The sequence below is a fragment of the Taudactylus pleione genome, unplaced genomic scaffold (genome assembly GCF_031769625.1).
Source record: "Taudactylus pleione unplaced genomic scaffold, aTauple2 ptg000044l, whole genome shotgun sequence".
Taxonomy (NCBI): domain Eukaryota; kingdom Metazoa; phylum Chordata; class Amphibia; order Anura; family Myobatrachidae; genus Taudactylus; species Taudactylus pleione.
In genome coordinates, this window is record NW_028284446.1 from 9,263,268 (window position 1) to 9,286,330 (window position 23,063).

Consider the following 23,063-nt stretch of genomic DNA (forward strand, 5'->3'; position numbering starts at 1 on the left):
CAAATTTGTACGCATATAGCATTCACAAAGACACAATACACAAGGATAAATCATGGTACTGTCTCTTTGAATCCTGCCTAAGCAGAGCTGGCCAGCTCCTCCTCACTGGTGGGGAAACAGGCTTTTACAGTGGGGGCCAGAGAGTCCTCCACTTTCCTTGACAGACCTCTAATGACAGAAGGGGGCATTGTCAGGCCTCAGTCTAATGCCCAGGCCCACCAGTGAGAGCAATTTAAAGCCTGGACTTAATGCCCAGGCTGAAAACTTGTTGGCACAGACCCACCTATCTGGGGTTCGTTATCTTAAACGATAACTGGAGCTTGGGCCTAACGCCTGCCCTACCTGGGGCTAATACCCAAATCACTTATAAGGGCTCAGGCCTGCCTGTTTAGATATATAGTGCCATCGGCCTAATGCCCAGGGGCACTTTACAGGGGCTCAGGCCACTGGCCTGTCTACTGGAGGACACAAAGAAGGGACTTGGGCCTAATGCCCATACTCTCTTTACTTAATGGGGCTAAAGGCTCTTGGGCCTGCCTACTTTGGGCACAAATAATGACCTGGGCCTAGTGTTCAGGCCACCTTATCAGCGACACAGGCTTGCTTCCTGCATAACATGCCCCACAGGCCTAGTGCCCGACTACTCTGGTGGTCAAGGGAGGGGTTAATAATACCGGTGGCTCAAGGCCGCCTATCGGTATGTTGGGAGAGGCTGCAGTGGCGAGCTTCATTGGGTTCGATTCCCAATACGGCCCTAACTGTGTGCAGTTTGTTTATTCTCCCTGTGCTTGCGTGGGTTTCCTCCGGGTACTTCGGTTTCCTCCCACACTCCAAAAATATACTGGCAGGTTAATTGGCTCCCAACAAAATTACCCCTAGTGGGTATGTGTGTGAGCATGTGGTAGCATACATTGTAAGTTCCGCTGGTGGCAAGGACTGATGTGAATGGCCAAATATTCTCGGTAAAGCGCTGTGGAATATGTGTGTGCTATATAAATAACTGGTAATAAATAATGCCATGGGAGGGTGGAGCCATGACCATTGGCTGCTGGTCCGCAAGCCGTGATTTGCTCACGTCCGGCGCCAAATTTAAACAGGTACTGCTGTTTAATGGGCACCGGTCCGTGAGCTGCAGTTAGCTCGCGGATGGCAAAAAGGCTGCCCGCCGCTGCTTTTTGACACACTGTTCCAATGCCAGCTATTGATGTGTCCCTCACTGCGCTGCAGTCCATCATAGGACTTTGTATGGTCATGCAGAATGGCTAACAGAACTAGGATACTGGAGCCTTAACAACTACGCAGGGTGAGAAACGCCCGTGAAAGTCACGACACACCTGCTTTGAGTTGCCACCACCCCCATTACCACCCACAAACAGTCTCCGATTGTCAATCCCCACTCCTCAGTGTGTCCCAGATGCATGCGCAGTAGAGAAAACATCAGCATTGTGACGGCATCTGAATCATTATGTTTGTACTTTTGTTATACTTGGTTTGTATAAAGTGATATGGCATGTGATATTATATTTTAAGGGGTTTTTTTCGCTGCTCTCTCCTTTATTTGTAACTATAATCTGTAACTTTTGTCTTTGTACCTAAACAAAAATGTCCTAAAAAAGGCTCAATCCAAAAGACAGCAGTAAAGAAAAAGAAATTATATTTTTCATTTATTTTATTGTCATTAGGGGTATATGAAATATAAGAGTGGTCATCTCTGGCTTGAGCTAGGTACACACTGTAACATTTTCCCAACAAGGCTAATGACTAGGCCAGTGGTTCCAAAACTGGGGTTCCTCGGGGCACTTGCAGGGGTGCCTCGGGTTGGTGGTCATATACCAAATTAAATGATTTTAGTCAGTGTGATAGGAAAAACCAGGGCTGGTGACTGCCAATCAAAAAACATGTGGACAAAAAGAAGAGCAGCCCTGTCACCCACCACATAACTGACCCTAAGGGTGACATATAAGTACAATTTACTTCATTTAATTTTTGCTGAATTGAATTTCTCAATAAGAAACTTTTGGCCTAGTGGTGCCATGGAAAAAATGCTGATACTCCAGGACGCTGTGATTAGAAAAAGTTTGGGCCTAGACCAACTCAGACTGTCCAAAACGATCCCGAAAACAGCTGATATGCAACGTACACACCATCCAATAATTGTTTTATGCGTACACACTACACAATTATTGTCTCTGACAGATATAAACACGTTAGACAAAGAATGGCATAGTGTATACCCAGCTTTAGAGTAAATTACAAAGTGTCTTTCTTTTAGCTCCCGCACCTGTGGAACCACAGATCTGTCAGGCAAGCTGTGCCATTATGAAACTATCGTTTGATGAGGAATATCGCAGAGCAATGAATGAGTTGGGTAAGATATTTAAATGTCCTCTGTATTAACTAATCTTACCTTCACAGAGTATAGCCTTAATTTAATGCAAAGCAATTCCATGAATATGTATTACTAATGCTGCATACACACATAACGATGTTAGTAACAAACGATTTTAGTGAACGATTTTTGTTCAGTTTTTCCCTTGGAAAAATCGTTGATTACTAAATTAATGAATGATTTTCATGAACGATAAAGTATATTTTTAATCATGCACACAGTGAATGGACATCGTTCATTCTGTACAACATGAACAATTTTCTGAACGAAAATAGTTTGTTGGACAGTCAGAATGGACGATGAACTACAAACGTGAACGAGCATGAACGATTATCGTTCATCGTTCACCTTAAAAAGATGAACAATTTTATAAACGATTTAACGATAACGACGTTGTTATAGTTAACTCGTTCAAAAAATCGTTGTGTGTACGCACCTTAAAACATACAGCAGTATTACAATTAATATGCCACATACAAGACACCATATTTGCACCCATTGTCATACCTCCATGCAAAAACCATTATTACCATCTAACCCTGCAGCTACTGGCTCTGCTTATGAAGTCTGTGTGTCTCATGTTGTCCATAGGTGGTCTACAGGCAATTGCAGAGCTGTTAGAGGTAGACTACCACATGCATGGAATGACCAGCGATCCTCTCAGCTTGGCCCTGAGACGCTATGCAGGAATGACACTCACTAATCTTACTTTTGGGGATGTTGTGAACAAGGTGAGAGGAAACTCATATCTTAGCATGAATAGGGCAATGTGTTCTCTATCAGAGGTATCACAGGAAGGATCTCCCAGACCAAACAGATTGAATTCAGGGCCTGATTCAGAGCCGCTCGCTCTGACAGAGTGCTTGCCCTGAATCAGGGCCTGCCTTTTTTTTTTGGCACGGCCTCTTGGCCGCTCGCATAGCTGTGGGTGACCACCCACAGCTATTGCGAGCGGCCATGATGATGATGGTCAAGACCATCGGGCTTGCGACGAGACCCTTGTTTTAGGGTCTCGTGGCCGCAAGCCCCAGAGAGATTTCGGCTCTAACAGAGCCGGAATCTCTCCACTGACATCACTCGTGATGTCAGTGGGGCCGCCCCCACCCCCCCGGCCCGCCCACCAAAGGGGGCGAGCTGTCACTCAACATCGACAGCTCGCCCCCTTTGGTGCGAGACCCGGAGCTACGGAATGCCCGTCGCTAGCCGGGTCTCGCGCATGCGCTGTGGGCCACCATCGACCCGGTTGCGACCGGGTCTGAATCAGGCCCTCAGTTCCTACAAAGCAGAAACTGCATCACACTCACTGCAAGTAACACTCATTGTGTCATTACCCCCTCTCCTCCATATTTACAGAAGTGCCAGCATCTGATGATGATATGAATGTATCATGTCCATGTCCATCTTGTGACATGAGCACTGTCTGCCCCCTCTGGGGCGAAGGAGATTCCTCTCCCTAGTTTGAGAGTCTCCTGGATATCCTAGGAGGGTAGGCAACTATGTGTTACTCTATGTTTTCCACACCCAACATAGAAGCAGGAAACAAAGATATGAAACTTTGTAAAGTAGATAGTTTGTGCTCACAGGCCACCTCAGTGCTTTAAATTGGGGATATTTTACTGTCTTTATTTAAAAGGTGTCTAACATCCTGAAAAACTTATTATATTGCATTTATTTTCAGTATCGGACTAGGGCATGGAGGGCCCACTGGGAAAATGCAGTGGTAGGGGCCCATGCTTAAGGGGTGTGGTCATCCACCAGAGGTTGTGGTCAGCCACCACAGACACTTGACTAACCCTTAAGCAAATCTTGGTGTACAGTAGTTTCTATAGAGATGAACCAATCCCCCATGCTGATCAGTGGTTCTGCTCCTCCATGTAACTGACCGTCTTATAGAGTAACAATCTATAATTTGAGGTCTGGAACCTGATATCTATAAGAGGAGTGTGGGGCAAACCTGGGGATTTCCCCTGTACCCCTGTGGGCCTTTCCGACCCTGCTTATTTTACATTATAAATCTATGCTATAGCCCATGGCAACCAATCAGATGTTGGCTTTCATTTTCTAAACTGTACTAGAAGAAACTGAGGTACCTTCTAATTGAGGTGTTTGACTACCCAGTTGGGCATATTGCTCCCTATTACATACCTCCCGGCTGTCCTGCTTTGGGCATCTAGAACGTAAGGGGGAGAGCCTGGGGGCAGCCCAACATCTCCGGGAGTGCTGGGCACGCTCCCAGTGATGAAAACAGGAAGGGGGGCATTTGCCATGAAGGCACACTCTTTTTTGGCTCTGCGTCTTGCATCCCTATTTTAGAATCCCATATTTTGGAAGGTATGCTGTTATTGATAGCAGAAAGACAGAAGACTGTATTGACATGTTATGGGTCACATGTCTAATAGCTCTGAAAGCTTTTCATGTGTTTCAACAATAATATTTATGTGACTATTGATGGATAAGATACATAGGGCTCTATTTACTACAATCTGCATTTAGAATGCAGATTGTAGTGTGATATTACCCACTGAATTCGCATTGCAAATTCAGGCAATATCACAGGGATTTACTAAAAATCCCTTGCAGGGAACAGAGCTTGCGATAAACTCTGTCCCTGTGAATCCCCTCCGCACACTTATCATGGTATTTTTCGAAAAAAAAAAAACACCGTGATAAGTGCCCGCTCATGCGCCGACCGACTGCCACTAAGCCCTGCCCCCCGCGATTGCTACCCCCCCCACCCCTTAACTACTTACCTCCTGTGATCGGGGCCCCGGTGATGTCCTCCGTGGCTCCGGTCAGCTGATCTCCCATCCTGCACTGGGACCCGGTCAGCTGACTGGGTCCCAGTGCAGGATGGGAGACCAGCTGACCGGAGGCAGGACATCAACGGAACCCCGATCTCCGATCCATGGACAGGTAAGTTTTTTGTTTTTTTTTGGCAGTCATCAGCTTGTGGTCTGTTTAGACCACACAGCTGATCACTGGGGCCAGCTCCGGGCTCTGCTCTGCCTGTTAGAGTGGAGCGGGAGTCCGGTAACCCTGGATAACTCCACCTCCAAGTGGCGTTATCACAGGGCTTCCCCCGGTATTTTTTCACAATTTATTTTTAGTAACTTGCAGACAGATCACATTTCCCATTACAATTATGGGAAATGCGATCTGATTACTAAAAAAATATGTGATAATTAGGGCTTGGAGTAGAATTTTACGAATTCTACTCCAATTGCCCTTTAGTAACTTTAGGTGAAACTAAAATAATGTGAAAAGGGTGTGAAAACACCCTTTTTCACTTTATTTTAGTAAAAATAATGATAATAAATAGAGCCCATTGAAAAAAAAATTAATACAACACAGCAGTTTCTAGGTGTTCCCAATGAAGCAGGAGTCCTAAAACCTAGGACGGCCTCATGCAGCTGGTGGGCAAGTTGAGCAGCATGGAATTTTTTTTTTCATTATTATAGATATTTCATTTATATGAAAATAATTAAACAGACAGGTACAACTGAATGCCATTAAAGTCAACAATACACAGAGATCACATTCGGGGAGGTTTAAGAGCGAAGGGGCCCATGTGCAGTCTCTATGTGGGCTCCCTCCTGTCTTGTAGCACAGGTGCGAGTAGACTCTGGTACTAAGCCAGAGGCAACTGCACATGCGTATCTCTCCGGGAGCATGTTCCCAGTAATTTCTATACAGTGCATGCGCAAATGTATGCAAAACGGGGGCCGTGCCTTTTTATCGATGAATTCTGCATCAACAGACTCCGGAGAGATGAGTATAATGTATGGCTGCACCTATTATAGATGTATCACCTTACCATATAAATTTAAGTCAGGCCTTATGAATATTAGACAGACAGGGCCTCAGTGATGTCACTCTTCCCTAACATTATGATAGGCTGTATACTGCTTTCATCCACATGGTTGATTCAATTGGAAGACATTTATGAGGCGCACTCGATGCACAGTGCTAAATTGTCTTGTCTACGCTTCGGTCTTGGGAGATGCCTGCACAAAGTAGAAGGGCGCATAGCTATGTGCAATCATTGAAAGATCTGAAGAGCAGCATAGTACTAGATTGTAAACCCGGAGGAAACCCACAAAAACAAAGGGAGAACATACACTCTCCACTGATATAGCCCTTGCTGAGGTGAACTCATGACCCCAGTGCTGTGAGGTAGCAATGTTAACTACTATGCCACTATGTTTCCCATAAATCTGCTTCTCTGCCGAAGTTGTCTCATTATTAGACATATGAAGACACCCACCAATGCAGTTTATGCAGAAATTAACTCTTTTTGCAGGGTGGAAATTACCGTACACCCCTGTTGCACAGCTAAAAATCCCATAGCAAGTGACCCCCTCCCCCTTTGTATCAATGTAATATGCTAAAGGTGCATACACACTAGAAGATATGCTCCCTGAGCGATATCGTCTAGTGTGTCCCCGGCAGGCTGTGCTCAATGTCGTTCATGACATTGAGCACAGCCGCTGAACGATATCATTAGCGATATCGTTCAGCGCCGGGCTCTCTCACCCATTCCCTGACATGCAGCAACCTGACGAGGTCGTCAGGTTGGCCTGCATGTCAGCCCGATGAACGAGGATGACGAACGACCCGCGGGAACGCGTGTCGTCGTCATCATCGTTCATCTTTTTTGTGTTAAACATGGACGATAAAGTGGACGACTGAACGATAACGATATCGTTATCGTTCAGTCGTCCACTTTAATCGCCCAGTGTGTACGCACCATTACTCCACAAATTGAAATTCTGTGTCTTTAGCCTAAGTGCCACAAAACTCAGCACTTTGCATCAGTCAATGATAGGTGATAGGAGAACATTCTTTGTAAACTTCTGTTCCTCTGCAAGCGTTACCTTACTCCATAAACCTATGCACTTTGACAAAAAATAACCATAACGCATCGGTGATATCCAACATGTTGACTTGCTGATCACGATCAAAACAGGATTGTGATTACTTAGCATGCGGATGTTCACCGATGCCCCGACAGATCGGCAATCATCGATGACCGCTGATCGGCATTACCAACCTGTGGATCGGTGTGTCCAATCTGGTCAGGGAATTTGGCAAATCTGTCATTAGATGTTTGGGCCCCTTAACTTTGCAACTTGTCAAAACCATGTTGCATTGTTGGTGGGGCAGATTTAAAATGTGCAGCAAGATTAAGGGGTCTAGTTACTAAGCAGTGTTATGAGACAGAGTATAAAAGTGATAATGTGCCAGCCAGTCCGCTCTCAACTGTCATCTCACAGGCTGTGTTTGAAAAATGACAGTTGGGAGCTGATTGGCTGGCACCTTATCACTTTCTTATCACTTTTCACTCCGTCTCATAACACTGCTTAGTAACTAGACCCCTTAGAGTTGGGAGCGACGTGTGAAAATAAAGCTGTCCAACATTTGTGGACTACGTGCAAAAATAGCCATTATTTACCCTGCATGCAAATAAATATATAATCTACTAAATAAATTCACTACTATACAATTATAGAATATATTACAACATGTTTTATCCAAATGCAATTATTTTTTTTGTTGCTTTACTCCCAACTCTGAATCAGCTCCATAAGTGCTCAAAGCATTGAATCTATATTTTAATTCTACATCATGCACAGAATGTTTGCTACAGAATGCAAGATAAGTATTAGAAGTGTTTTTGTATACATCAAAACATTTAGCTTTTACTTGATCTATAAGATGTCATCCTTATGTGACTAATAGTTGTTGTTTTTGCTTTTTTTTCATATTTACTTACCCTGCATTTCGTACCAAACATTCAGTGTATAATGATACTAAGGGGCAGATTCAATTACCCGCTGTGTTTAACATCCAGGGTGGGGTGCATCAAGCATCGCATTTTGCATGCAATGCATCCCGCCACTCATCGCATGCATGTTGGCGTTCGTAAAGGCAGTATGCATGAGTAAAATCGCAAAGGACAAGTCTCCCGATAAGAGCTGTACTTTGCGATGGAAGGACTTCCGGGTTTATGACCCAGAAGATCCTCTGCGCATGTGTCGTATAACACGCATGACGTGGGGGATTCGATTGGATCCCTCTCACAGCACACTGTGGTAAGAAGCCTATAGGCTTCATTGGGCAATGCTTTTTTTTATTGGTAAAGCTTTGCTTTCTGAAGCTGGTGCATATGAGAAATGCGGTCAAACCCCCGAATGGAGTTTGACTGCATAATTGATGATAGTGCATACCGCCCTCAGAGCAATTCAATTATTAGTCAGTTTCCCCATGTCGTAAACCCAAGAGTAGCGCATGTTAACCCATAGATTCCACCTTAAGTGCCCACGAGGGTGTACTTAATGCAGATTTTTTTCCTTGCAGGGCCTGAAGCTGTGAGGAAAAATCTGCGTTAAGTGCACCCTTTGAATAGCGCATGGCTGATCCCAAAGAGAGCTGAATATGCCCTCAAAAGCAGGTGTTGTTTGTAGTGTAGTGTACTTTTTCACCCTGTTATTTGAAGCATGGTTTAATACACATTCCAGCCTACGTTTGGTATATTCCAAAATAAAAATCCTATTCAAAACAAGACCCTAAAGGCAGTTTTGAGCTGATGAAAAGTCCTTTCATGTCCTCTATAATAGCTCTCTGCAACATCAGTATTTTTTCAGGTTGCTAGAGGTAAACCAGACAGCAACAACTGCGGCATGTACTTGGTGTCACTTGGTTTAAACTCATGGAAAAAATAGCTATTTGTCCAAAGATTTAAGCTAATTAAAGTCTGTGTCATTACACAGCGTTAGGAACGGTTATGTGTATGATTGCCTAAGGCAACATGAAAAACACACTGAAGATGTGGTAAGTCATTAAAGTCTCATAGAACTATGGACCTCATTCAGAGTCGGTCGTTGCGGCCGCACGGTCGTACGCCACCGATGTTCGCTATACTGCGCATGCGTAAAGTTCGCAATGCGCGTGCGCAAACTAGCCGCTACGATCAGAAATTTCTCTCTCCTTGAATAAAGCCAGGTCGGTAGTTTGAGTGACAGATGGAGGCATTTGTGGGTGGTAACAGGGGAAGGTGCTTGAAAACGGGGGAGTGGAGATCTGAACGCAGGCGTGCCTGATTATGTGAACGGCGTTTTATGGGAGTGCATACGGATTATGGGAGTGCATAATTAACAAAGTAGCGTCATGGCACATGTGACCTGGGAGGTTTTTACACTGACATGATCGTAGAGCTTAAGAGAGGGTATGGTCAACCTTAAACTCTACGACCAGTTCCGATGGTCTCGATTAATCCTTATATGCCCGGAGATGACGTGCAATGCGTACGAGAAGGGGGCGTATTTTTTTGTGTTCCGACCGCTTCCTCCCCTTGGTCGGCCAACTACCGATCCGAACTTAGGGACGCAACTTGCGAGGGAATCATTTGCTTATCCGGCCCCTTTTTCCGTACGACCGTGCGGCCGCTTCGACCGACTCTGAATGAGGTCCTATATCTCACCCAATGTAATTGTAGTTCTGTAGCAGCAGATATTGGTTAACGCTAAGGGGGAACTTTTTATACAGTAATATTTGCTAAGAGACAAACACATACATATGATCAGGGCTACATCAGAAATTGTGGGGCCTGGTACTGATCATATAGGCAGGGACCCCCTGGGGGGGGAGCACTGGGCAGGGAAGGTTGGAGTAGGGGGGAGGCACAGGGAAGGGAAGGCTGGCTGGAGTATGGGGGAGGCACAGGGAAGGGAAGGCTGGCTGGAGTAGGGGGGCGGCACAGGGCAGGGAAGACTGGACTAGGTTGAGGAACACAGGGCAGGGACTATATATTTACTGCAGATATGCACTGGCAGTCAGCTAGTAACAGCATCAGCGGCATTTCAGGAGTGAGCCCTCTAGTCTGAAGGTGTGGGAGAGGGCTAGATTATGTACTATATACATATCTCCCAATGTGTGGCAGTTTGGCGGGACAGGTCGGGTCCGAATGGGGGTAAGCAGACCGCTGAACACGAAGAGATAGCCGAGCCACGGCGGCAATGATTGGCACCGGGCGCAAACCAATCACAGCTGGTGGACCGACAGCCAATCAGGAGCGGCCACTCCCGATTTGCTGCCGGTCCGCAAGCTGTTATTGGCTCGTGGTCGGTGCCAGATTCGAAGTGCCACCAGTGGCGCAGTTTCTCCCTGGCTGCGGCGCATATCTGCAGTTATGCATTGCTGCCACCCGGGCAGTCCCACCCCCCTGATGGTGGCCCAACATATGTTATTTAAGATTCAAAAATAGTTTTAGATTATTTATAAATTCTGTAATGCTATATCTGCAGCAGGGTTCAGAGTGGTATGCGGACATTAATGACATTCTCTTTTGTGTAATGTGTATTAAAGGCTGTTCCATTCATCACATATTATCATTTCACACAGGCCACACTGTGCTCACGACGTGACTGCATGCAGGCGATAGTGGCCCATTTGGCCTCTGAAAGCGAAGAACTTCAGCAGGTTAGTTGTTGTACCTGATTTGTAATGTTTCTGTTACACCAAAGTTCAAAGAACAACATGAATTCTGCTTACTGCAGGTGGCATCAAGCATCTTACGGAATCTGTCCTGGCGAGCAGATATCAACAGCAAGAAGATACTGCGTGAAGTGGGCAGTGTTATCAGTTTAATGCAGTGTGCACTGCGAGCTAATAAGGTAAGGGTTAAAAGCCTGAAGTATAGCAGGCTCACATAAGAGGAATTAAGGACATTTTCAGTGTCCTCAGTAGGCAGTCATTTGTGCAGAGTGCTGCCACCTGGAACAGGGTGTATAACAATAATATGAGTCTGTAATAAATTAATATAGGAAAACTCAGTATATAGGGGCTGATTCAGTTGGGTGCAATGCTGAACGCAAATTCCAGATTATCGGGAATCTGCACATGCACGGGACCTATTCTGCGAGTGTGCAGAATGGGTACAGCGTAATCACAGGCAGCCCCTTCTGTGCCTCTGCCTGATTGACAGGCAGAGGCATTTAAGGGACGATGCGGGGTCGGCTGGCATGCCTGGAAACGGGGTTGTGTCCACCACGTTTTCCAGGAGTGGCAAGGCCAGGGACTGCGTCGCTGATGCAGTTTCCTGGCCTCGTAAGCCGGCCATTACTCAGCTGGCTGGCGGACCAGCGCCGTCCACCATCACGACCATCGATGGTCGCGATGGTGATCCCAGCCTGAGACCTCGGTCGCTGTGCTGAGATCGCAAATGCAGCAGGGGGTGTCATACACTTCCTGCTGCATTTGCATATTAGCAAGGACGGAACTGCCTGTGTGCAGCTTTGCAATTCCGTCCGATGCTGAATCAGCCCCATAGACAAGAATAAAATATTGTGGATATGCTGAATAATTTCTATATAATATGTGGCACAGAAAATTACAGATTTGTTTTACTGTAGGAGTCGACACTGAAAAGTGTGCTGAGCGCCTTGTGGAATTTGTCAGCCCATAGCACTGAGAACAAGGTGTCTGTCTGTTCAGTTGAGGGGTCCTTAGGTTTTTTGGTGAGCACCCTCACTTACAAGTGTCAGAGCAACTCGTTGTCCATCATAGAGAGTGGAGGAGGCATTCTGAGGAACGTGTCCAGTCTAATTGCCACCCATGATGACTACAGGTAAGAAGGAGTTATCTGTTCATTACTCACTCTCCCTCATTGTTCGCGCTCTATACATCTTTCATCATTATATTCTCTGTTAGAATGTCTTACTTTGGTATAAAAGGTTCCCTAGGAATTCTAATTATGTGGGCCCACTGCTATGTCTGTGAAATTATAACTATAGAAAGATATACAATATATATGTTTTGAAGAAAGACTAAATTGATTGTCTACTCTTATGTGATCAATGAGACATACCATTTGAAACTGTGACATTAAGGAACATATGAGTGTGAGTCAAAAATTAACCGCACTCTGGCTGTAGAATTAATTTTAATCAACTTTCAAAAAAGTCAAATTATTATCCGACATAATCTCCCTGCTTTTCCATACACTTTGCCCATCTGTCAACAAGCTTTTGTATTACCGCATTAAAAAATGTTTTAGGCTGAGCTGCGAGCCACAAATGCACCACTGTCTTCACCTCTTCATCAGACGTGAATCTTTGTCCTCTTAGGGCTAATGATTTGCAACATAATCCACTGTCACTCGTCTATCCAACAGAATCAGTTCACGTGCACGCTCAACGCTCTCATCAGTTGTGGATGTGGACGGGCATCCGGCTCCTTCTTCATTGTTTACACTTTGCAACCTTCTTTGAACTTCTCTATCCATTCATTTCATACACACTTCAATTCATGAAAAATTGAACATTAATACCTATACATTATTTCTAGATGATAAATAGGCTCCATACAAAACAGAATTTATTGTGTATCTTATTGATGAGGTTTAAACTGAAAATTAGATCAGCGTTTTTCAGGGTAACTTTCTTTCATCTATCCCAGGGCAAAAACCCAGCTTAGTCCCACTCATTCCATTCCACATACACATCTACCTAAACACATTTGTTCTTAAAGGGTATAGGGTGCCCCTCAGTGGTCACAATCACTTTTTAATTGGCCAATTAATTGTAATTGGCTTTAAAAAGCAACATTGTCAGACATCGCCATATGCCCCTCACATCTACCCACATGCCATCAGCCTCCCCACACACATGCCCCTTACATGACCATCAGACCCCCCCCCATATGCTCTTACATGCCATTGGACCTCCATTACGTCATCAGATTCCTCCATTCTGTATTGCAGCTGATCCAACCTATGATTGACCACTAATAAACTAGTCGCACACTACCTACCCCAAGTTACTAGAAATATACAGTGAGGTGTCAGGCAGTGTACCCATAGCCTGGGAATGGCAGAGCGCTGTGTGAGGAATAAAGTATGTGTCTGTGGGAGTGGAGACCCCCTGTGCTTACTTTCTCTCCATGGTCCCCCCTGATCTGCTGCTGTCACAGTCATTCACATACCAACTCCGCTACCAGACACTGTTGTGAAATTTGCTGCCCTCCATATGCAGTCATGTGTTGGGTCATTCAGCGTGACTAATGGATACCCCAGCTCCCCCACACACTTCCAGTGCTGGGGCTCATGCTCCACCAGCCCCCTAGTTTAGACACTGGTGTTTTCCATTCATTTTTAGAATACTGCTACCAAAGATTTCATTAAGAGTAATACATGGATCACGGAAAATGTGGACCCTCAATTCTTCTATATTTGCACAACTGATCCAAATTGTCCACTAACCACATTTCAAGGTGCACTCTCCCTTTACTGACTTCTGAACCCCGTCTGTAAAAACTACATAATGGAAAAAGCCGCAAAGTCACATTAAAGTCTAACCTTACTTACATTTTAAGGCTGCCATTTCATTGAGTTCAGGTTTTCAGTTTTTTTAAATACTGTTCGGTTTCTGTTTTATATTAAACTTGACAGTGAGAGGACCTTTGGTCTTATTATATGTGTTTCTTGTATATTTCAAGATTTTGATTACAGTACTTAAGTGTGCCTAGAAATGCTGTTGATCAATCTGGAGAACTCAAGTCAGCTCTTCTAAACAGAAAAGAACTACAGTTGGAAGTAGTTACATTTTCAGCCATTCTGACTGGAACATATCAAAAGTACTTAAAACAGCAAGCTAACTGATAGCTATAGTTACATATCAAAAGACAAGAAATTGCCATTTTTATAAGAACTTTTTCTTTTTCTTATTTTACAGGCAGATCCTGCGAGATCACAACTGTCTGCAGACTCTGCTGCAGCACCTTAAATCCCACAGTTTGACCATTGTGAGCAACGCATGTGGGACTCTGTGGAATCTGTCTGCTAGGTGTTCACAAGATCAGGAGCTACTGTGGGATTTGGGAGGTGTCAGTATGCTGCGCAACCTCATCCATTCCAAACATAAGATGATCGCCATGGGAAGTGCAGCTGCCTTGAGAAACTTGCTGGCACATAGACCACTAAAGTACAAGGATACAGCTGTCATATCACCAGGATCTTGTATGCCATCACTCTACATGAGAAAGCAGAAAGCACTGGAAGCTGAGCTTGACGCAAAGCACTTAGCTGAAACCTTTGACTCGATGGATAAACAAGGGCTTAAATCGCAGCCAGTCAAGGGCCCCTTACGGCACATAGAAAGCCTGGTGAAAGATTATGCCTCTGATTCTGGCTGCTTTGATGATGATGAAATTCCAAACACATCAATCAGTGCAGAGACAGGGAATTCATCTGTGCTTTCTATGTACTTAAACTCCTCCTTCACCCAGGGACAGAACATGCCAAGAACCGGGTCTTTAAGGAGGGGTCTAGAGTCGGAGAAAGCAGACAGCAATAAACTTGAGCTAAAGAAACCACAGGATGAGATTTCTTTTGGTGCTAACAAGCTGGCTACTTGTGCAGTAGCAAAAATAGAAAGACTGGTGGAAGACATTTCCACAATGCATACATCGTCTGATGACAGCTTCAGTCTCAGCTCAGAAGATCACTGCATTGACTGGCCATATGGCTCAGATGAGCTTCATGAAGCCAGAGCCCAGTCCTGTTCGCCTTGTAGACTTTCTGACAACAGTGGCATGGTGAGGAGAGATAACTTGAGCAGAGCTCAAGCACTTTTACGATTGAAAACAGCTTACACTAGCCTCTCTAATGATAGCTTGAACAGCGGAAGCACAAGTGATGGATACTGCCCAAAAGAACATATGAAACCGTGCAGCAGAGCTGCATTCATGGATTACAAGGAAGAGCTGCAAAGGTATCAGAAACGTCCTAGTCGTCTGGATCTAAAAAATGTGCTCGTCATCAAACCAGAGAGAGATGATCCTACTGAGGACCAGGTGAAACAAGGGCAGCTCAGAGAAGAACAGAATGAACTCCTTAATTCAAGGAAAAGAAACCTATCAATTCCCCAACTGAAGAGTATGGACATTATTGAACAGAAAGATGACTCCAGAAAGCTTTCAGCAGAGACTTTAGTGCATACCATTAAACTCTCTCCATCTTACAAGCACATATCTGGCATTGACAATTTACCAAATAGTGGGGCTGGATTTCCTGTAAATATTTTTCATCAGGCTCTTTCTAAGAAGAAAGCATGGATGATTCCACCACAGTCTTCTGACATGTTTTCAAAAGCTGTAGAAAAGGTCTCTGTTCACTCTTCCTCAACTGGAGAGCAGGAATCTATGCAAAAATATGCAGTTGAGGGAACCCCAATATGTTTTTCTAGATGTAGTTCTCTCTCCTCCCTTTCCTCTGGGGACAACCTACTAGATGGACAAAGTCATAGTGAAAATGACATAGACAGTGACTCTTCTTTGGAAATTCTCGAAGTGGAGGATGGTCACATTGATAGTAATACGGAAAAACAAGGGAGGCAAAAAATTATTCACAAAAATGATCTTTCCCCCAGTGTATCCCAGCCTATTGGTATTCCTCTAACGAAATCAGAGAAACATTTCCCCCGAGACATATCACCTTCTAGGAATGAAGATATGACTCCATCCAGCTCCTCAGAAAACTACATTCAGGAGACACCATTAGTGATGAGTCGCTGCAGTTCAGTCAGTTCCTTAGGGAGTTTTGAGAGTCCTTCCATTGCTAGTTCCATTCAAAGTGATCCCTGCAGTGAGATGATCAGTGGAACAATTAGTCCCAGTGAGCTGCCAGATAGTCCTGGACAGACCATGCCACCAAGCAGAAGCAAAACACCAAACTATGACCCCAGTAGCTACCTAGAAAAGGAGGCCAGTCAGTTTAACATCCAATGGGAAAACAATGTGAAAAAGTTCATGGAGATAACAGACTTCAAAGAGAGATTTCAGATTCCAAGAGATATGGACTCCATGATATACTTTACAGTGGAAAAACCCACTGAAAATTTCTCATGTGCATCTAGCCTGAGTGCTCTCCCCTTGCATGAACATTATATTCAAAAAGATGTTGAACTGAAACTTATTCCCCCCTTTCCTGAGAAAAACAGTTTGAACTTTGTAGCACATGAGAAATGTGTAGACAGTCGAGAGGAGAGACTCCTGGGAATTATGAAGAAATCTGAGATTGAGCTGGTTTCAGATGATGATATTGACATTCTGAAAGAATGTATAAACTCAGCCATGCCCTCTAGGCTACGAAAAATGAAAACATCGGTGCTCTCCGGACATATTGTTAACTCCCAAACTAAAAAACCAGTCCAATTACCCGTGTACATGTTGGTTCCTGCTCATACAAAGCTGGCAGTAAACAAAACCTTCAGTTCCAAAAAAGACTTAGTTAATGATGACTCCTCTTTTACAGACTCTGCAGAGGGAACACCTGTGAACTTCTCTAGTGCTGCTTCTCTTAGTGATGAAACTCTCCAGCATCCTTTTAAAGAAGATCAAGACTTGAGAGAAAGGCCAAGGAGCCGTAAGGAAAAGAGAGAATATGGAGCCATGTTAGAGAGTCATCATCAGGCCGAAGGAAGAAGGCTTTTTAACTTAGGAAGTACAGAAGCTATAGAGGAAAATAAGAGCTATTTCTGTACAGATCCATCAAAAACCAATAATAAAGCAAATAGACCTACAAATGCAGCTTATACTTTGAAAACGCATCAAACAGCAGATGTAATCAGAGGCTTTGATGCACATCATAAAATTTCTTCAAACTGTATTGGGAGCACTAAAAGAGGAACCAGTTCTGTTAGTCAGCTAACAAGACATGATATAAAGCAGGGAGAAAATGTGCAAGGCAACTTTGCTTTCCCATCTTTTTGTCACACTACACCAACAGAGGAAGCAGTTTACTGCTTCTATGAAGATGATACTGATACAGTAAATTCAACAAAAGATTATTCTAAGAGAAAAATAGAACCATCAAAATCTCCACGAAAACACTGTCAGTCCTCTGGAGCAACAGACAGAGAGGCCAACAAACCCATATTTGGAAATAAATGCAGTCAGTCTACTGCTAAGTTTAGCAATTTGATAGAAGATGAACCAATACCTTGTTACTCTCTCAGCTCTTCCATGAGCTCTCTCAGTGACCTTGAGCCTGTGTGTACCCAGGGAAAGAAAGCTAGACACCCTAAACATTCCTCAAGGACACAAGGATGGGCATCAAGTAACCGTGTTGGATACAGAGAATCTTCAGGTAGCCACACATCAGATGAAGAGAAATGCACAAGTTCAGTAATGTCCAGAAGGAGACGACTATCCGCTCGCAAAAGAAAGCACAAGCTTAGGAATATGGAGAACAAAAATGAAACTAAGCGCATCACTACTGAGAAAACACAAGATGGAGAAGATATCTCTGATCTAGACAGTGTAGACTGGGAAGCTATCAAAGAAGGTGCTAATTCCATAGTCAACTGGATACACCAAGCTGCTGCCTCTATCTCCAGGGAGTCTTCAACTATTTCCAGAGCCCCTTCTTCTGACTCCCTCATGTCTAGCCCTTCTGTCTCAGCCCGACAGACTCTTTTTGGGCAGCACAAACAAAGCAAAGATAGATCTCTGTACTCTAAAATCCCAGGATCAAGTCAACTATCTAGTAGTAGTGAGGGTTCCAGGAGTAACAGAGGTGCAAAAGTGGTTAACCAAAGCCAAAATCCATCTTCTAATATCCCAATGGTCTTCCGTGGAAGGACCGTGATCTACATGCCAGCACAACAGAAAAAATCATCGACCAAGCAATCATACCAGAATAATACACCTCAGGAAGTCACAAAAGTCCCTAACTCTATGCGCTCTCGGAGCCTTCACCGGCTAGGGAAATCTTCAGATCTTGCAGTAGAGATGACCTTGCCCAAACGAAGTACTACACCCCCAGCTCGAATTAGTACTGTTCCTTCTTCTAGCTCCTCAAGAAATTCCACCCCATCACGCAAAGCACAATCCCCAGTGACTCCACCATCTCCAAAGTCGAAGGGGGTCAGGAATCCTCAGGTTCCTGGCAATAAGACTCAGAAGTCCCCAGTAAGAATTCCCTATATGAAAAAGCCAAGTACTCGTAGTCCACCTGGTCCTTCCCCATTGGCTTTTGAAACTTCCAATGTTAGTCCTCGACAGAGTCCTAGCAAAAGGCCCTCTGCCCAGAGCAGTCGTCTTAACCAAGTGCGAAACAGTGAATCTGAGAAATCTGGAATGTTGCGTCAGCTAACCTTCATCAAAGAATCTGCAGCAGGCATGAGACGTCAGCACTCTGACATAACTATATCAAACCGACAGCACAGGGCTTCTTCCCAAAACAATGCTGCTTTGCCTGCAGTATTCCTTTGTTCCTCTCGCTGTGAGGAACTGAAAGTGCACAAATCTCCTAAACCTAAAGTTCCCTCATCTCCAAACAGACCCCCACGAAGGACAAGTTCTGAAAGTCCATCCCGCCTACCAGTTCGAAACATGCCACCCCCACCTGAAGCTTTCAAAAGGTACTCCTCCTCTCCTCACATCAACCTTCCATGGTCACGTGTAGAGGGTAGGACAGGCCAGGGTACCTCAAAAACTGAAGCATCAAGAGTTCCAAGGATTGACACTGCTCCTGGCTCAACGAGAGCAACTTGGAGAAGGATACGAGATGAAGACATCCCTCACATTTTGAGAAGCACTTTGCCTGCCTGTGCTCTGCCCCTTTCTGAGGAACCCATTGAGCCACAAAGAAAAATGAGTGATGCTGTAGTTCAGACAGAAGAATTTAACATAACCAAGACAAACTCCAGCACCTCACCAACATTAGAAAGCAGAAACAGGCCTGGTATGGGATCTACAATAATGCCAGAAACAGGGAAAGTGCCCTTAGCAGTTGTAAACTTACCCACAAGCAGGCACAATTCCCCCAGTAGGGAAGCCAGAGTGACTCCATTTAACTATGTGCCAAGTCCCATCATGACAGTCACAGAGGATGCAGCAGGTAAGATAACTAGTGAGTGATTGGACAGACAAGCAGCAAGTTGTGTCCACACTCTCTGGGTGATAAAAGCCAGATTAATACGTCTGGATCAGATGTGCAGGAACTGGATGCCACTTTATTTTGCTTCCTTACTGCTGCCGACCCACAACATATGTGCACCTTCAAACAATGACATTGTACTACTTATAATGCCGTTCCCCAGTGCATTAAAGATGTTTTGTTGCAGATAACTTTTGGCACTTTATGGAAATTGAGAAGTCTGCACAGGCAATAAAACAACATCCAGATATATGTACACTATAGGTTGAATAGCTTAGCAATGAGGCTTTATTGCTAAAGGACAGTCTCTACTATCACATTTAATATTGCTCCAGAGCTCAACTGCCAATAGCGAAGACAAATACTAGACATTTGGGGGATTAAGATCAATTTTGCAGATCTCAATCAGAAGGTAGAATTCTGCAGCCTTGTTGAGATACTAATTTGTCTTGGACTTTTTCCCGATAACTACAATCAGACCTAACAGCAAATCTGAATATGCTTTAATTGAAGCCTTAATCAAGGTACAGGCTGCATGTTTTTACATATAGTAAACACTTATGTAGCATAGCCATTGCACAGCTTGAAAATAGAAAGAGGCAAAGAGCATTGCGGCAGTAAATATTCTTGCTCTGAGTCTGAAGAACAGCAGAGATTTAATGAGAAATGCTTCAGCAAATCTTTTTGTATTGCCAAAATTAATTATTCACAGTCAACATTGTCAAGGACAGCAACTGAGAACTTACGCTCCAAGAATACTGAACTTTGTATGTATGGAATATATTTTGCTCTTTCTTGCTCTTTTATGTCACGTAGATAGATATCCCATGTGCCAATCTTTAAAAAGTTCATTTATAACAGATATTCCAATTCTATATTTGACTAGTCAAGGCCAGAATGTGATGTCATGCCCTAGATACCCAGAATCATTCACGCTCATCTAGAAGGGAATACAGACAGAAGGAGTCAACAGCTTCCAATGTACAATCAATACTGAGGCTCTACTCATTCCACATAGGTTTTTCTTTAAAACCTATTAGGAAATCGAGGAGCATTTCAGTAGGCTAAAGCATTGGAGATGTACAGAGGGATGGTTGTTGAGACTTCATTTGTAACGCTAGCACAAAACAGGAGCTTTGCATCTCATTATCTACATTGCCAACTTTGTTTTAACTGTAGATGAAATGCCACTTGTTTATTCTATATATGAAATGTAAAAATAAATAATATTGCAATTTATGGAATTCCGTTTTGTGTCAGTTCTGTAACTGCTTTTTGTAGCAATCTTTGCCTATCTTATTATATATGGTACACTATAGGGCGTTTCACTCACTATTGGCACCAATGTTTTTCTTATAACTTTTAAAGTAATTGACGTAATCAGGATCGGCTCCAGGGATAATAGCGCCCTGTGCCGGCCGAGTTCTCTGCGTGGACCGAAATTGGGGGTGTGGCCTAATTACCATAGGCCTCCTTACGTGACGTTATCTGAGGGGCGTGCCTGCTTGGCACGCCTCCAAATAACGTCAGGCTGGGGGGAGCCTCACTAGCTGGGCTTCCCCCAGCCCTCTCACGGCACTGTATGGATTCCATGCACATGCGTGCAGCATCCATTCAGACTCCGGGGTCCCGGCACCGCCGCACAGCTGCGGGGTGGGGGTCCCTAACCCCCCGATTTGACCACCCACGGGCCCTTTCGGCCCACTGGTGGAACGGCGAGACAGTACTGTCCTGCTGAAATTGGCATGCTGGGGAAGATTGCGCCCTCTATGTGCGGTGCCCCTGTTCGACCGCTCAGGTTGAACACACCTAGAGCCGGCCATCGACGTAATTTAGTGAAATGTGACACAGACATACCTTGGCCTATGAGAAACATGAGGAAGTCATAGCAAGTGTTGCATGTTCTCCATTAGCATCCAGGCCAGCTGTTCATGCATGCGCGAAGTGAAAAGTGAAGGCCAGCTGTTCACCACCCTTGTCAGCAGCGCAGTCCAAAATTCAAATAGGGGAGCTACGCCAACTGCCAGCGAGGATGCCAGTGAGGAGGGCAGTTGGTGTGGCTCCCCTATTTGAATTTTGGACTGCGCTGCAGCCCCTCCTCTAGAGCCGCCACTGCTAGTCAGTACTGAGGTGTCACATTCATTGTGTCTGTGTATTACGACTCAGTTTTCCAGTACGTCAGCTGTGTACCAGTTCATAATGGCACGTAACACACAGACACAAGGTGGGTCTGTTTCAATTTCACTAAATTACGTCAATTACGGATGGGCGTAGCCACGGAGAGCATGCTGTGGCACAGGTTCTGGTGCGCTCTCCGGACCCTACTATCTGGCTTGCATATCCTGACCGCTCCCCCTGGACCCAAATCCGGTGTGCGGCTGGCGGAGTGTGAGGTGACTGCAGTGTGCGGCGCTGGGGAGGAAACGAGGGCTGACTTACCCGGCAGCAGGCTGATTGTAAAAGACGCGGCTGGCCTGATCACGTGCGCCGCCGGCGCCATTTTCCTTACAGGGCAGAGTCCTGCAGCGGCTCCTGAGAGACGGGAGGTGATACTCCCTGACGGCTTGTGGCGGAGCTGTGGCATACCCCGCACTTTGGTCATGTGAGTGGCTCAGCTTTCCGCTCAGCTCTCCTATCTATAGTACAGAGCTGTGACTCCTGGTGTGTTATTTGCAGCCCCAGCTTCTTCTTCTTCTACATTTAATCAACTGGCAGCAGCTATTACGATCAAGGTGCCTGTCTGCGTCACATCTATAAAGTATTATCACAAAGTGGTGTCACCTATACTCATTGCTATATAATTCTATATTCTGCTATATACAGCATTAATCAGTCAGCTCCTCCCCTATATACCCTCATGATGGGGAAGAATTCAGCTGCTGCGGCTAAACTGGAAAGTTCTCCAGGGTACCTCCTGCCCTATCCACTTCTGCGACACAGCGAGGCGATTCCCCTCCTACATCCCCTGTGGAGTCAATAACCTCGGCTGCGTCCTCTGACACTGCGCTTCAACGTGCCCTTGAGGCAGTGACAGCGTGTGAGACTAGGTTGTCAGAGAAGATTGGGGAAGTTCAGTCCGATCTTTCAATTATACACCATGACCTGCAGTGTGTGCGTGAGAGAGTTGGTGAGGTGGAGACGCGGACTTCTACTTTGGAGGATAAGGTGACATATTTGGGTGTCCGTGTTGACACTATGGATTCCCAGATTATCTCCATACAGAGGAAAATGAGTGACATGGAGGGCCGCCTAAGGCGCAATGATGTCTGTTTTGTGGGGTTGCCAGAGAAGGAGGAGGGAACCAATTCTGAAAAATTCCTGGAAAAATGGTTGTGCGACACGTTTGACGTTACCTCTTTCTCTTCATATTTCACAATTGAGAGAGCTCATCGGGTGCCTTCTAGACCTCTTCCACCTGGGACGCCACCACATACTCTCATAGCGAAGTTCTTACATTTCTGTGATCGGGACTCTGTCCTCAGACTGGCCCGCACTAGCGGTCCTTTACAATGGAACGGGACTCGCGTCTCCGTATTTCGCAATGGAAATACAAAAAGATAGGGCCCAATTTCTCCCGATTAAAAGACATCTACGAGATCTTAATATTTCATACGCCATGTTTTATCCATCCAAGCTTCCAGTTATTGCTGATGGGGAGACCAAATTCTTCACGACTCCGAGGGAAGCGGCACTGTGGCGGGGCCGCCGCAGACCAGCCAGGGAAGCACTGGTTAATGA

At 44.9% G+C, this 23,063-nt stretch overlaps 1 protein-coding gene across 1 annotated transcript in view; it reads left to right on the forward strand.

The window, feature by feature from the left end:
* The window catches only part of APC2 (APC regulator of Wnt signaling pathway 2), a 54,442-nt gene extending 33,889 nt beyond the window's left edge, over positions 1–20,553 (forward strand). The window contains exons 10-15 of the mRNA XM_088460387.1: positions 2,273–2,368; positions 2,981–3,120; positions 10,790–10,867; positions 10,945–11,061; positions 11,800–12,014; positions 14,119–20,553. Coding sequence (XP_088316513.1) covers positions 2,273–2,368; positions 2,981–3,120; positions 10,790–10,867; positions 10,945–11,061; positions 11,800–12,014; positions 14,119–19,306 — 5,834 coding nt within the window. The 3' untranslated portion in view covers positions 19,307–20,553. The remainder of the gene's footprint in view (positions 1–2,272; positions 2,369–2,980; positions 3,121–10,789; positions 10,868–10,944; positions 11,062–11,799; positions 12,015–14,118) is intronic.
* The last annotated feature ends 2,510 nt before the right edge of the window (positions 20,554–23,063 follow it).